This window comes from Rousettus aegyptiacus, unplaced genomic scaffold, assembly GCF_014176215.1.
Source record: "Rousettus aegyptiacus isolate mRouAeg1 unplaced genomic scaffold, mRouAeg1.p scaffold_m13_p_5, whole genome shotgun sequence".
Lineage (NCBI taxonomy): Eukaryota > Metazoa > Chordata > Mammalia > Chiroptera > Pteropodidae > Rousettus > Rousettus aegyptiacus.
In genome coordinates this window covers 116,112,666-116,126,726 of record NW_023416308.1, presented here as the reverse complement: position 1 = coordinate 116,126,726, position 14,061 = coordinate 116,112,666, and the positions used below count along the sequence as shown (strand labels likewise).

General features: G+C 56.9%; 2 protein-coding genes across 4 annotated transcripts; one reads left to right on the top strand and one right to left on the bottom strand.

Moving 5' to 3' along the window:
• The first annotated feature begins 588 nt into the window (after positions 1–588).
• Positions 589–2,047, top strand: GPHA2 (glycoprotein hormone subunit alpha 2). 2 transcript variants are annotated; one of them, XM_036221219.1, is made up of 4 exons: positions 589–841; positions 1,251–1,353; positions 1,508–1,692; positions 1,804–2,047. In XM_036221219.1, exons 2-4 carry the CDS (start codon positions 1,251–1,253, stop codon positions 1,903–1,905), a joined length of 390 nt encoding a protein of 129 aa, XP_036077112.1. In that variant the 5' UTR covers positions 589–841; the 3' UTR covers positions 1,906–2,047. The 2 variants fall into 2 exon arrangements, with proteins under 2 accessions (XP_036077112.1, XP_016012929.1); XM_016157443.2 differs by having other exon boundaries at positions 1,508–2,047.
• An 87-nt stretch (positions 2,048–2,134) lies between these two features.
• Positions 2,135–10,861, bottom strand: PPP2R5B (protein phosphatase 2 regulatory subunit B'beta). Of its 2 annotated transcripts, none has more exons than XM_016157358.2 (14): positions 10,117–10,861; positions 9,185–9,634; positions 8,247–8,443; positions 7,533–7,634; positions 7,280–7,372; positions 7,023–7,153; positions 5,786–5,845; positions 5,585–5,693; positions 5,064–5,117; positions 4,925–4,975; positions 4,681–4,800; positions 3,707–3,834; positions 3,335–3,436; positions 2,135–2,909 (listed from the first exon to the last, which is right to left on the bottom strand). In XM_016157358.2, exons 2-14 carry the CDS (start codon positions 9,381–9,383, stop codon positions 2,762–2,764), a joined length of 1,494 nt encoding a protein of 497 aa, XP_016012844.1. In that variant the 5' UTR covers positions 9,384–9,634; positions 10,117–10,861; the 3' UTR covers positions 2,135–2,761. The 2 variants fall into 2 exon arrangements, with proteins under 2 accessions (XP_016012844.1, XP_036077108.1); XM_036221215.1 differs by having other exon boundaries at positions 9,185–9,270; positions 10,117–10,858.
• Positions 10,862–14,061: the final 3,200 nt, after the last annotated feature.

Below are 14,061 nucleotides of genomic sequence, written 5' to 3'. Positions count from 1 at the left end.
GAGATTAACTGTGTGATCTTCAGTTATGTTCCTTCTCTGAGCCTCGGCTGCCTCACCTGTAAAACCAGAGCCAGAGCAAGACTAAACGATGGGATTTGCTGGGGTCAACAGCTTCAGGCTCTTCTAGGAGTCAAGTCCCTGTTGTTCCAGGAACTAGGGGATCCCCACTCTGTAGCTGACACGCAGGATGAGAAGTCATCCACATGACAGTGGAAATGTAGCTCTGAAACAGACCTAGAACCCCACCCCCTCATCTGCTCCTGGCTCTGCCACCAAGCACACCTCAGGAGACTGCCACTCGTGTCATTTCCCTTGTCCTTAAGAATCTCCTCCTCGGCCCTTTCCTCTGCGGTGGATAAAGGAGACTGACGGGGCTGCCCTTAGTAGTTTTAAGGTTGGGGTGGTGAGGCCCTGACCAGGAGAGTGTCCTGCCCGAGGCCATGGAGCAAAAAGAACCCAGGTGGCCACAACTCAGCCCAGACTTGAGCCTCCTCTCTCCAACTGCACGCAAGCCGTCCACTCCACTGGCTCCTGGGCTTTTCTCCACACCAGACTTCCCCCAGCCCTGGACCTCCAGCAGCTCTTGGATAGAAGGGAAGCAGAAGGCAGCAGGATCTGCTCTCAGAGGACCACACCTCGGAGATGAGCTGGATCTCCCAGGTGGGGTTGCTCAAGGCCTCTGGCAGGGCCAGGGCGGCACTGAAAACGGATCTCGAGGAGGGCGTGGCTCCCAAATGCTGGCAAATATAAAATTCCAGGGAGCCAGCACAGCCTGAAGACCAGCAGCAGGCACGAGGAGCCAGCCACCCAGCAAGCCCCTCAGTTCCTGGGCCTCGAAGCGGTAAGCCCCAGTGCAGGAGGAGCCTTGGGAGGGCCTGGGGGCTGCAGGTGGGGTCCTGCAGGTGGGGTCCTGCAGGCCAAGATGGGGCAGATGGAGGGAGGCAGATGTTCGTGCCACAGATGGAAGAAATGCCAGGGGGAAATCACTGCAGGGCGCTGACATATAAGTCACATGCGGTGACAGCTGCTCAGACTCACATCCATCCAGAGACATTCACAGGCAGACACACACACACACACACACAGAGGCAGACACGGGGAGAAGACAGCCCAACTCACAGGCTTGCCTCACCCATTAGAGAGGCCGACCTCGCTATGGCTCATTCCCCTGGAAGCACGTGGTATTTAAAGAACTCCCCGTCCCATCTGCACGCCCATCTAGAGACATCTGTCTACCCACTGTGTTTCAGATGCCCATGGCGTCCCCCCAAACCTTGCTCCTCTGCCTGCTGGTCCTGGCAGTCACTGAAGGCTGGGGTCGGCAGGGGGCCACCCCAGGTTGTCACTTGCACCGTGAGTAACCCTGGGAGCAGAGAGCTGGGTGGGAGCAAAGAGCTGGATCAAGGCGCAGGGGCACCTTCATGGTCCCAATACCGAGGGGACAGGAAAAAGGAGCTGGGGAAGCCTCCTCAAAGGCACCATCTACCACTCGCCTGTCTCCTTCTAGCCTTCAACGTGACAGTGAGAAGTGACCGCCAAGGCACCTGCCAGGGCTCCCATGTGGCACAGGCTTGTGTGGGCCATTGCGAGTCCAGCGCCTTCCCTTCCCGGTACTCTGTGCTGCTGGCCAGTGGCTATCGACACAACATCACCTCCGTCTCTCAGTGCTGCACCATCACCGGCCTGAGGAAGGTGAGGGGCCCGGCCCCCTGGTGGCTCATTGGGGGTCGGGGGAGACAGAGCAGAGGGGGTCTAAGATGGCCTGAGGAAGGGGATTGCAACCTGGAACCCCCTCTCCCACAGGTGAAAGTGCAGCTGCACTGTGGGGGGGACCGGAGGGAGGAGCTGGAGATCTTCACAGCCAGGGCCTGCCAGTGTGACATGTGTCGCCTCTCCCGCTACTAGCCCATCCCTCCCCGCCTCCCTCCCCTTGCCCAGAGGGTCTGAGCTGGATGGAGTACATCCTGTCTGGCCCGGGCCTCCCTGAGGAGCTCCGACCTTAAGATTCTGTAATCATCACCTCTGGAGGAGAGGGGAGTTTCTGCCTCTTTCCAGCCTCTGCCTGGCCGCCTAGCCAACTTTTCATCATTTCACTTCCCTCTTTGTCCCTACCCCTTAATAAAGCAAGCCAGCCTCGAGTTTCTGTCTTTATTAAGTCTAGCCCCGGCCAGGGGGAAGGGGACAGACCGTGATAACCTTGCCCCAGGACAACGGGGAATGTCTTCTGCCTGTGCCCTCCCCCTGCCCAATAAATAAAAAGGGACAAGGAAGTACAGGATGAGCGAGGGGAGGGAAGGAGGGTGCCCCGGGCCCAGGACAGTGTCTGTGTTGGGGTGAGCAGAGGAGAATAAATAGACCATGGATCCCATGGTGGGTGAAGAAGGACCTCGCGCTGGCACGAGGTGGGGCGAGCAAGGAGCTGAGGCCCCTTGCCCTAGGCCGGGAGCAGGGGGTGGGATCCCGCCTCTGGTCTGGAGCCCAGCTTTGTGGGGCAGGGGCAGATCCCCGATGGCAGCCTCCCGGTCAAGCTTGCCCTGGTCAAGTCCTGCCACAAGGGCCTGACAGTTCTGTTGCCAGGAACGCCACCTCCTCTCCTCCTCTCCCCACAGCGAAAGCTGCCCGCACTGGGCCAGGCAGGGAGCCCTCAGAGCCCACTCTGGCAGGGCCAGGGGGAGGTGTGTGTCTCTCTGGGCCCCTGGGCAGGAGAGGGGATGGAGGGACTGATAGCTCTGGGTTTAGCTCTTCCCTTCCTGGGGCATCTCTAGCTCTGACCCCCACTGGCGGCCACTGGGGGTGTAAGGCGCTGGAGGGGGGCCTCTTTGGCTCCCTGGGTCCCCTGTAACCGGCGTAGCCGTAGCTCCTCCAGGCCTTGCCACAGCTCCTGACGTTCCTGGGCCTTTTGCTGCTCCCTGGGGAGAGAGGGTGAGGCAGCGCCCCGACCTAGGCCCCCACCTATAGTCCAGCCGCCCTCACCACCGATGCATCTGCAAAAGGACTCCATGGGAACCTTCCCCTTCGGGAAGAGAGCACTGAGGGGAGACTGGTCATGGAGCACATGGATTAGCCCGGCTCCGAGAGGCCTGGCTGAAGGGGAGGAAGCTCCAGGGAGGCGAGGCCCCATCCCTGGAAGAAGCACTTGGGAGGATGATCGGAGGATACAGGGGCGTTGGGCACGAGCGGCCCAGCCCTTGCCAGGAACGTGGGGAGAGACTTCAAATAGCTGATCGGATGGGATGTGGGGTCACCCTCTTAGGTTCCCTCCGACCATGAGGAACTGATTCCTTTCTGCTTTTCTCCCATCTCCCTCCCTCCATGCCCAGCCCCCAACACTCACTGCTGCTTTTCCAGCTTGTAGGAGGCTGTGAGCTCATCGAACAGCTTCCCATTCATCTCCATGAAGGTCTTGAGCACGTTGTAGATCAGAGATACGATGGTTCTTGGCAGGCCAGGGGAGGGCGGGTGAGGAGAGGAGAGGAGAGGAGAGCAGCTTCAGTTCGGCCCCGCACCCCTCTCCGGCGCTCTGCCTCTCCCCGCCCCCCGACGCAGTGTGCAGCCATGAACGCAAGCTGCTCTTCCTGCCCCTTTCGCCACCCTCCGCCCTCCTGGATGCCTTCCCTGATCCTCTCTCGCTAGGTGTGACCCCAGGTCTGGACTGTCCCGCCCTGGACCCAACTTCTGTGGGTTAGGTCAAGGCCTGGGCACTCACTGATTCCAGTGCTCCTTGGAGACTTGGTAGAGGGTCCCAAAGACAGCAGGCAGCACAGTGTGGCAGTTGTCCTCAATGAGGCTCAGGATATACTCATTGTTCCAGAAATACAGAGCCCGCTCTGCAACCTGGGGCAGCGAGATGGCAGAGTGAGTGTCTGGCAGTGGCTTCCTCGTGTGTGCGAGGGCTGGTATCCAGCCCCACCCCAAAGCCCAGGGTGCCCTGCCCTCCACACACCCCATCCTCGGGCTCATGTGACCCACTGGAAGGAGGAAAGAGCACTGGATTTGGAGTCCGGCCCTCAAGCTTGAATCCTAGCTCCGCTACACACTGGCCACATGACCTTGGGTAAGGCATTTAAGCTCTTGGACTCAGTTTTCTCATCCGTAAATTGGGGCTAATAATAGCTACCTCCCCAGGACTCCTGTAAGACTCAAATGAGCTATTTAATAGACTGAAGTACCATAGTCACTGTGAGGAAGAACTGACTTCCACCAGGTTAGAATGGAATAAAGTCTACACACACGTAAGAGAACAGTTACAGCCGGCCTGATGATGTGGGAAGTCGGCTGGGCCCTGAGGTAGGACTAATGAAATTGAAAACCACTAAGAAAAGGAGAGAAGTGTTAACCCATCTGGAGCACATTTCAGATGACCAAATATCTTTACACTACGATCTCCTCAGTCCTCATCACTCGGTCCTGTGAAGAGATCGCTGTCGGCCCACATTACAGATAAGGAGGCTTAATCAGACTCAGAGGGGCAAAGCGGTTTCCCCAAGGCTCCTCAGCCAGTGGGAGGCAGATCCGATGCCTAATCCTAGGTCTCCTAACGCTTAAGTCCACTGTCTCTCCACTCTCAGACCCGGGAGGATCCAGAGGAGAAACTGAAGGCAGAGAGAGCTGTGTCAGGTCAACTGGCCAACCTTCCTCGTCCATACCCAGCTCCCACCCTTACCCATCCCCGCCCCATACCTGGAAATGGGGGCTAGACACACAGCGAGCCACCTGCTTAAAGAGGGGCTCCTGGATCTTCACAAACTGGGAGGGCTCAATGACATCAAGGATCTCTTCCATCTCCCCCAGAAACATCACCTGGGGGGGTGGGGGTAGGGACACAAGGGGCAGCAGTTCCATCTCCCGACACACACCTGACCGCCCTCCAGAGGCTAAGCCCTCCCAGCGTCCCCCTGGTGGTCATCCAAGCCCTCCTTCGTACCTCCTTCTGGGTGCAGGTTTTTGGCCAGTATTTGAGCAGCCCCCGGATGACCTGTGGGAGTTGAGGCAGAAAGGAGTCAGGCCTGCAGCGGGGGTGGGGGGGTAGGGGGAGACCCGCCTCTCCCCACAGAGGTACCCACATGCTCTGTCAAGGTGGCATCCTTCTCCAGGAACTGCACCACGCAGTACGCCAGCTGCGCAGGTCGGAGAGAAAGAGGACGAGTCAGGAGGGGACCAGCACAGGACACCAGACGTGTGCTCACTTCCTGTGTGCCCTTTCTCATTCACTAGGCATTTACTGACTCCTTAGGATGTACCAGGCACCACGCTTGCTGTGCGGGGACACAGCGATCTCACAGAGAAAACATTCAACAAACTAGTCCTTATAAATTTTACAGAAGTTCCCATAATTGAAATCTGCATCACGATCTACGGGAATATAGGAGAGTTGAATCTGCGGGCAGGTCAAGAGGGAAGCAGTCGTCTGAGATCAGCCTGAAAGGGTCATGGGGACTCTGTAAGGTAGATGGCACAGAATTTGTAAAGGAAAAGAAGGTGAGGGAGGACCCTGTGAGTTGGTAACTGAGGGTGGCTGAAGCCAGAGTGTCGGGCTGACCCAGATGGCTGCCCTGACTGTGGCAGGGCCAGGCCTACGCCTTACCTGGGCATGAAAGACAGACAGTGACTTGACAGAGTGCAGGGGAATCAGGACCCGGACCAGGAACTGCTTGTGCTCAGTCTTCAGGGGCAGCGCAAAGCCATTGATGATGCTGTGGAGCGGGAGGAAGAGAGGAGGAGGGCTCAGACGACTGGGCCTCCGTCCTCCCTCCCAGACTGCCGATGCTCTAGCCGAGGCTCTCACCTCCCTAAGATCTCCAGTAGCTCAGCCACGCCATTGAAGTGCTCGAGTTCATAGATGAACCTGTGGGAGGGAGAGCGGGATGCAGAAGGGGTCAGCAATCTGAGCCGGCCCAGCCCCCTCTCAGCCATCCTGCCTGCTCACCCCAACCCTGCGCGCTCTCCCAGCCCTCTCCCAACCCAGAGGCTGTGCTCCCTTCCCAGTACCCTAAACCAGGCCTCACGGACACCCACACCCACCGCTGAATCGCCCTTCTCAGTCCAGCCACCAGTGCCACTCTGGGCAGCAGCTCAAACCTCTCTTCTATAAAGCATTCCAACTCCTCTCTTCCCCCAGACTCTAACCCTCACTGCCTGGTCCCCATCCAGTCAACGGGCACCTAGCCTGCATCCATTACTCCTCACGCCTGTCAACCAAAAGAATGACAAATACTTTGAGTATCTACTCTGTTTCATGTAGTTCTCAAAATTATCCCGGAGCCAGGGCTTATTAGATATATTATACAGATGAAAAAGTCGAGGCTCGGTGGTTCAACGAAACTTGTCCCAAAGTTAATAAGCAGGAGATCTGATGGACTCTGAGCTCCTAGAGGACACGGATCATGTCTCATTTTGCAGCTAATAATGATAAGAGCTAATATTTCAGAGTCCCGGCCTCAGTCCAGGCGCTGCACTGAGTACATCAGAGGCTTTGCCTCATTTTATCTCGATGGCTATCCATGGTGTAGCGATCATTCCCATTTTAGAGATGAGGCCACTAGGAGAGAGCTTAAACAATTTTCCCATGAGTACCCAATTATTTGAACCAAACTCAAATACAGGCTGTCCAACGTGAGCCAGTCTCACCTACAAGAACATATGGGCCCCTAATACCCAGTGGGCATTGGTGCTCAACACACATTTGCAGAAAGAATCTTTCTTTGGGTCTTTATGGCTCGGCACCATAGTGATCACAAGATTTAGATTCTAGGCCCCCAAGAATGACGTAGTCCCTGCAAACCACTTGGTCTCTCTTGGCCTCTTAGTTCCTTATCTGTAAAATGGAAATAAATACCCTCTGTTCTGCTAACCTCACGGGCTTTGAATAATCAATATTCTGTACTATGTTGCCAAGACTGAACTCAGTAAACCAGACTTCCACAGGGCCCCCTAGCAGGGGAGCCTCTGCCTCAGCCTTCTCCCCACAGCTCTCCCTGCTCCTTACCTCCCAGGTCTCGGCTGAGCAGGAAGCAGGCACCTACCTGAGAAAGATGTGGCTGCACTGTTTGCGGATATAGGCCCGGAGCCCCAGGAACTTGCCATAGACCCGGTGCAGGATGGTCTTGAGGTACTCACGCTCCCGGGGGTCCTCACTATCAAACAGCTCCAGAAGCTGTGGGACCCAGGGTCAGAGGTCAGGCGACAGGCCAAACCCAGGTTGCTTCCATCCTATCCCCGCGCCCCTCAGTGAGTCTGCCCCTACCCCATGGTACCACCCAGCCTCGGCTCCCCACTTCACCATCAGGACAAACTTTTGATCCACATATCTCTTGGCCACGGAGGGCTGGAAGTCTGGGCTCTCCAAGAAACGCAGGAAAAACTCATATACCAGCTGAGGGAGGGGACAGACAAAAAGGTGAGTTCAGAAACAGCCTCCCCCACACACTCCTCCCTCTGGCCTTCATCCATCAGTCCAGGACTTAAGGAGACCCCCTCCCCTCTCCTCGGATCTCTTCTGAAACTCAGATCCATGCCTTCCCCACCCCTCATACCTGCAGATGTGGCCACGAAGGCTCGAGGTTGGGCTCATCCTCTTCAGGGTCAAATTCAGGGTTCTCACTGGGTGGCAGGGTCCGGAAGATATTCACTGAGATCTGAGGGACAGAGCCAGGGTTCTTTAAGAAAGAGCCCTGGAAGGCAGAAGCCGGGGGCAGGGGGTGTGGGAGGGAACGTCTCATCCAAAGTTCTAATGTGCCACAGCACCTGCACCAGCAAGCAATTTACTCCTTGGCAATCATTACCTGAACACTCATTTCCCAGAAGCCCTGGCCAGGGGCCGGGGACCCAGGGATGGATAAGATACATCCCTGCCCTCTAAAAGGTGCTGTCCAGTGGGGAAGACAAAATGGAAAGCAGTAAGGTCTACAGACATTCTAGGCAGCCGGAGGGAGATTTCTAGCTTGGGGATTGACAGAGGCTTCCTGGAAGAAGCAGCTCCTGAGCCAGACGAGGGCAGTAAGGGACTTGGGGCTGAGGGTGGGAAGGTCGTGCACAGCAGGCCTCCGAGGAGCATAAACGAAAGAATGGCACAGGCCTGGGGGGCGCTGAGTTACCTACTCTGGCCAGGGGCGGGCAGCAGTGGGGCTCGAGGGCAGAGTGGGGAAGGAAGCTCTGGGACTTGGGGCCCAGCAGAAGAATGTGAGCAAGTCAGTAAGGGTCCCATGCCCTCCAAGCCCTCCCCCCGAGGCTGGGTGCCAAGTGCTCACCATGCGGATGATGTCTGGGTAGACGGGCTCAATGAGGACCCCGCGGGTGCTCCCCACGCACTCCACTAGCTCATTGAGGGCTGCCCGCTTCACCTCCTTCCCCTTAAGGTCGGCCACACAGTCCAAGAAGTCAAACATCACCCCGCACTGGGCCAGCTTCCTGCTCAGCAGCTCATGCAGCTCAGAAGCTGGCACATCTGGGAAGGAGGGAGGGGCTTGAGCCTGGGCCCCGGCTGCCACAGCTGTGGGGACCCGCCGAAATCCAGGGCAGCCTCCCCAGGCCCCAGACCCCATGCTCCTGTGGCATCGCTACTACTCCTTGCAGAGAGCAGAGGATTCCTGTCTCATTCTCCATTCTGCGGAGTAAGGGAGCTTCGTCTCTTCCCTCTAGCAGACTCAGAGGGCACAACGGCCTGATTTAAATCAAGACCCTGGACGCCTGGGCTTTCCACAGGTGCCCAAAACTGCCACTGGCTCCCCCTCATTGGTGGCACTCTGTTCTAAGAGCAGAAGTGAGGAAGAGGGTCAGAGCTGAGAATCTCTGGGGTGCGTCTGGCCCAGCCGGTCATGCCCTGTGGCCCAGAGGTAGGGTGACTGCAGGGAGCCATGCCAAACACCTGCTCCAAGACCCTGGCAGCGGCTGGGCTGCTAGTGGCCTCCTGGCACCCAGGCTGTAGGCCCCACCCTTGGCCCTGGTCTGCCCCCCAGGGTGGCGCCACCTCCAGATGCCCCACCTCCAAGGATGACAGGCCAGTCAGGCCATGCGTCAGCAGAGAGGGCTGGGGGTGGGGGTCAGCTCTGATGGTGGAGTCCCTCTCCTGGAAGGGGCTGTCCAAACTCTGTCTGATCACAGCTGCCAGTTGCTTCTCGCCACCCCCTGATGCCCAGCGTGCCCACTCTGGGACCCGGGTACCCTCACAGCCAGCAGCCGGGCTCACCTTTGAGCAGGGGCAGTGGAGTGAGCTCCTGCTGGTTGCTCTGATAGCGGAACTGAGAGGAACTATGGGAGCGCCTGGGCCGGGCCCTGCGGAGGGAACGGCGGGAGAAACCATCCACCTTGTCGGGTGGGGGCACAGGCGACAGCCCTGGAGAAGAGGGGCTGGTGGGGGTGCTTGCCGGGGGCAGCTTCGTCTCCATGATGGCTAGGCAGTGGTCAAGGCTTCAGAGACCTTGGAGTTCCTTCTGGGCCTGGGGGATGCTGAGCGAGGCTGGGCTGACTAACTTGGGCCCATCCTGGAAGGGGGGGGGCACAACCATAGTCCTGGCCCCCCCCAGGGCCTCCGGCAACTGCCCAGTCCTGGGGGGCAGGCAGGGTAGAGAGGAGGATAGCTCAGGCTTCAGGTCCTTCTCAGGGATCACGAGGAGTCCTTAGGGTTCCCACCCTGGCTCTTTTGAAAATGAAGTTAGGGCAGAGAGGTTGGTGAGAGAGAGAGAGAGAGCGAGAGAGCCTGTCAGTTCTCCTGGGAGAGACAGCATGTGGGGCCGCTGCCGAGTGCCCAAGTCCTCTCTTCCCTCCTACCCTGGCCCTGACCCTAAATTGAGGTGCAGCCCCCCTCACATAGGACACATGCTCCTCCCTTCTCCCAGCCTGAAAGGGCCCAGCTCCAGAATAACTCTTCTCAGAACAGGGCCTATCCCCCAAGCCAGCCCCTACCTAGAATGGAGCCCCTGGTCCTCATCCCTGGCCCCTAACAGAATAGGGTCCCCTTTATGCCCCACTAATCTGAGCCACCAGGAACTTAGCCCTAAGAATGGGGGCCCTGTCCCCATGCCACCCTCCTCCTAGAACCTGGCACACTCTCCTACCTCACTCAGCTCCTTCTTATCACCCCCCAAATCTCATCTGCCTCCCGGTAGTGGGGACACTCACTTCTCAGAAGCCCAGACTTTGGTCCCCGGACCCGGGAGCTGCCGGTGGGGGGAAGGGGGTGGCTGGTCAGGGCTCTTTCACAGCGGTAACGCTCCGGGCGCTGGAGCTGGGCGGCGGCGCTCCTGGGTTCTCTCTCGGGCCCCGGGGTGGGGGGGGCTGGAGCATACCCCAAGCTCAGACCCGGGTCGGGGTGCGGGCGCCCGGCGGGCTCTGGGCTGGCCTGGGCAGCGCGCAGACCTCTCCTCAAGTCTTGGGATGCGACCCCGCGCAGCGCGGCGCGGCGGGAGCCCCGGCTCTGTGCGCACCGGCACCCGCCGCCCAGCTGCTCAGGATGACATCAAGTCACCTCCCCCCTCCAGCCCCGCACCTCCCCGCGGGCTGGCGGCGAGGAGGGGTGTTGGGGGTGTGGGGGCTGCGTCAGGAAGTTCCCGGTGCCGCTGGGAGATGTAGTCCCCGCACCGCTTAAAGGGGGCTGACCGCCAGACCGAAGTGGAAACCCCTGCAGGCGCCCAGGGCCAAGGCCGAAACAGAGCGGGATGGGGTCCGAATGGTGCTGGGCGCCTAGGTTCTGGAAAGGAGAGCAAACAGGACTCAGGAGTTTGCACCACGAAGCGGGGGCGATGCCAGGACACTGGCAGAAAGAGGCTCGATCCTATACCAGGCCCTAAGAGTTGGACTGCTTCGTCCGCGCCCCAGCTATTCCACTCCCATGGGAACCCTACCCTCACCCCAGAGTGGCTGGACACTTTAGAATCCCCTTGGAAACCGGCACTGGGCTGGTTAATAGCTTGCGGTGAGCCAGTGCCTGCTGGGAGGGGTGTGGTGCACCGGAGGCTGCTGGGAAATGCAGTCCGTTCTCAAGCCTGCAGTCCCCCTCCCATCTCTTGCTGTCTAAGGTGACGTCATGGGCTGGGTTTAAAGGGCCAGTCTTGGAGTGGCAAAGCATCAGAGCAGGAGGTGCTCCCTGGCACTGCCACCTCCCCCACTCCGGGCCAGCTGGCCTCCTTGGACGGACTTCCCAGCCCCTCTGGGCCCTAAGATGTGCTAGAGGGGTAGATGTGCTTGTTCAAAACCTATGCGGAGTATCCAAGGCACAGTTGGGAGTCCAGGAGGTGGGCATTCCAGCCAGAAGTTCCTGGCTTGTAGTTCCCTAGGCCCCTTCCTAGGACCCTGGACCCCAACACCCATTATACCTCTGATCTCTATCCCCCTACCCTACACTGTGAAATCTCCACCTAGAGGTTTTGCCTGGATGAACAACTGGTCCACGTGAGCAGGAGGAGTGGGCAATGAGACCAGACAAAGAGGTCAGGGAGTGGGCTGGGGGCTGGAGCCCGTTTTAGAGTCTTCCCCTCCATGCTTTGGGCCTTGGTGGCTACTCAGTGCTACAGAGGAACTACCCTGCCATTCTTCCTGTTGCAGAGAGAGCCTGGGTGCCCAAAGGTGCCCTAGGTGAGCCAGGTTGGGATCCAGGACCATACTACTGGAAAGCAATTCCCTTGCTCAGAAATCTTCACCACGCCTTCCTTGTTCATTTGGTCCTTGGTGTCCTCATCTGTCAATGGAAACCCATAATCACCTCCTTGCCCACCTCCCAGGCTCAGGAGATAAAGTCCCTCCCATGCCCCTGCAGAAAAACTGGGGAAGGGCAGGTCCGTGGAGCCACCTACAGCCAGGTGAGGATCCCAAGGCCCAGAGAGGACAAAGTTTTGCCCAAAGTCCCACAGAATACCATCAAAAGCTAGAAACAGGGGTCAGACCCCCAGCTCTCAGCCTAACTCAGGAGAATACCAACTCCAGGAACCCTGGGGGCTCGTGCTCCGACTCCAAAGGTCTCAAGACCAGGCTGGCAGTGGAGAGTCAGTGAGTTGGTGCTTTGTACAAATTGGGTGCTCAGGATTGGGGGACTGGAGGACTGAAGAGTGGAGGGCAGACTTAAGACTTCCTGTGAGAAGTGGCGTTTGAACTGGGTCTCAGGATAGACAAAATGTCACCTGGGAGATACAGATGAAAATCCTGTATCATGTTTTTTGAGATATCATTTATTTTCTATAAAATTCACCCATTTGGTTGTTGTTTAATGGGTATAGAGTGTCAGTTTTGCAAGATGAAGAAGTTCTAGAGATTGGTCGCACAGCAATGTGAATATACTCAGTACTACTGAATTGTATACTTCGAAATGATTAAGATGGTAAAATGTTTGTTATGTGTATTTTATCATAATTTAAATAAAATGCAAAATTCAGGCCCTCCACCTTGGACCAAGTCAAAAGCCACAGCCCCTGGCTGTCTTCTGTGATCTCTTCCACACCCATCCTGACCCCATCTAGGGAATTCTCAGAGGGGCTTCTTCTAGGTGGCCCATCCCTGGGGAAGGGAGAGGCCTAGAACTCTTGTTTTGTCTGATGAGTTCCCACCTAACCTAATGTGGGAAGGTCCCTAAGGAACCCCACAAAGCCTGAACCTTCCCCTTTTCTTTCTATGGGGAGAAACCCCAGCCTTATCTTTTGCCAGACACCTTGAGTTCTCTGGGATCCGGTTGTCCAGTAAAATCTCTCTAACACAGTGTCCAGAGCCAGCGTATTTGTTGGGGCTGCTGAACTTAAAGTAGGGCCTGGGACTTCATCCCAGAAACATCCTTATGGGGTCCCCAATGCCACCTTTCCTACTAAGAGAATATCATCCCCTTTACCCTGTATTTTTCATTCTCTTGTTCAGCTCCTGCTGTAGGCTCGGGCCGGACTATGAGATGACTGTGTCTTGGAGTCGGATTTCTACGGAGTTCACAGTGCTTTGTCTGGTGGAGGTGGCAAGAGGGTCTCCATGCCCCTCTGAGTCCTGTCTAGTCCTCTGCTATGGTGCAGACGCTGCACTGCATCCCGGATACAGAGAGATCAGACTCAGAGGTGGACTCACTGGCACCCATTCCTAAGAGACAGACGTGGCTCCCAGTCAAGTTACAATGAGAGACAGACATGAGTGCAGCCTCATTGGAGAGAAGCTGCACTCATGTCTGGAAGCAGCCTCTGCAGATTGGGGGCCTGAATGTTGGGAATGGCCCTGTGTCCCCAACCTTTGCACAGGGTACGCTGTATTCACACTGCGGGGGATGGTCACCCCCTCCTATACTGGATACAAAGACAACATTTCCTAGTCTCCAGGATAAACCCTTCTATTCTCACTGCCTCTGGGAGACGTGATGCTTGTTCGTTCACTCACTCCACAGGCACTTGGGCACATAGCCCAAGTTTTTCCTCTGCCACGAAACGGGGGTATTAACAGTGTCTCCCTATGAGCAGTGGTGAAGAGCAGATGAGGTAATGCAAGTAAAGCGACAAGCCCAGGACCTAGGACGTCACACAGGCTCGATTCATAATGTCTAATATTTTTATTAATTTAATAAAAAATTGATGAACACAATAGTGCCCCTGGCCTGCCCTGGGGGAGAGGCAGATCTCTTGATTCATTCCATAGCATTTTCGGAGTGGCCATCCTACTAGCCTGCCTTCCCAGAGTCAACCAAAATCCTCCCAGAGGCCATTCCTTAATCCCTTCCAAGTAAATGAGTGGTCCTGCCTACTAACTCAACCCCCCACCTCTTCATTATAGGGGGATAAAACAGGCTCGCAAGCTCACAGAGGAGCAGTGACTTGTCTGAGGCCACACAGAGCTCGGACTGATATCTAGGTATCTGCCCCTTGGCCAGGACAGTTGCCCTTGCTTCAAACTGCCTTTTGCCTTTAGACTGTAGTTGAGTCCATCTCCCTAGCAAGACTAAAAAAAAAAATTATAATTGCCTGTAGGCATCTCTTAAGTCACCTGTGATCTAACAGGGCTCATGCAACCAACCCTGAAGAACAGGAGTTGGCAAACTTTTTCTGCAAAAGGCCAGAAAATAAATTTTTTAGGCTTTGCAGGCCTCTGTCTCAGGTACTCAATTCTGCT

Coding starts and splice junctions, on each gene's coding strand:
- GPHA2 (XM_016157443.2), top strand. CDS start 1,251: ATGCCCATGGCGTCCCCCCAAACCTTGCTCCTCTGCCTGCTGGTCCTG. Junction 1,354..1,507: donor CCCAGGTTGTCACTTGCACC/GTGAGTAACCCT, acceptor GTCTCCTTCTAG/CCTTCAACGTGACAGTGAGA.
- PPP2R5B (XM_016157358.2), bottom strand. CDS start 9,383: ATGGAGACGAAGCTGCCCCCGGCAAGCACCCCCACCAGCCCCTCTTCT. Junction 7,373..7,532: donor CTTCGTGGCCACATCTGCAG/GTATGAGGGGTG, acceptor CCCCTCCCTCAG/CTGGTATATGAGTTTTTCCT. Junction 4,976..5,063: donor ATGCCACCTTGACAGAGCAT/GTGGGTACCTCT, acceptor CAACTCCCACAG/GTCATCCGGGGGCTGCTCAA.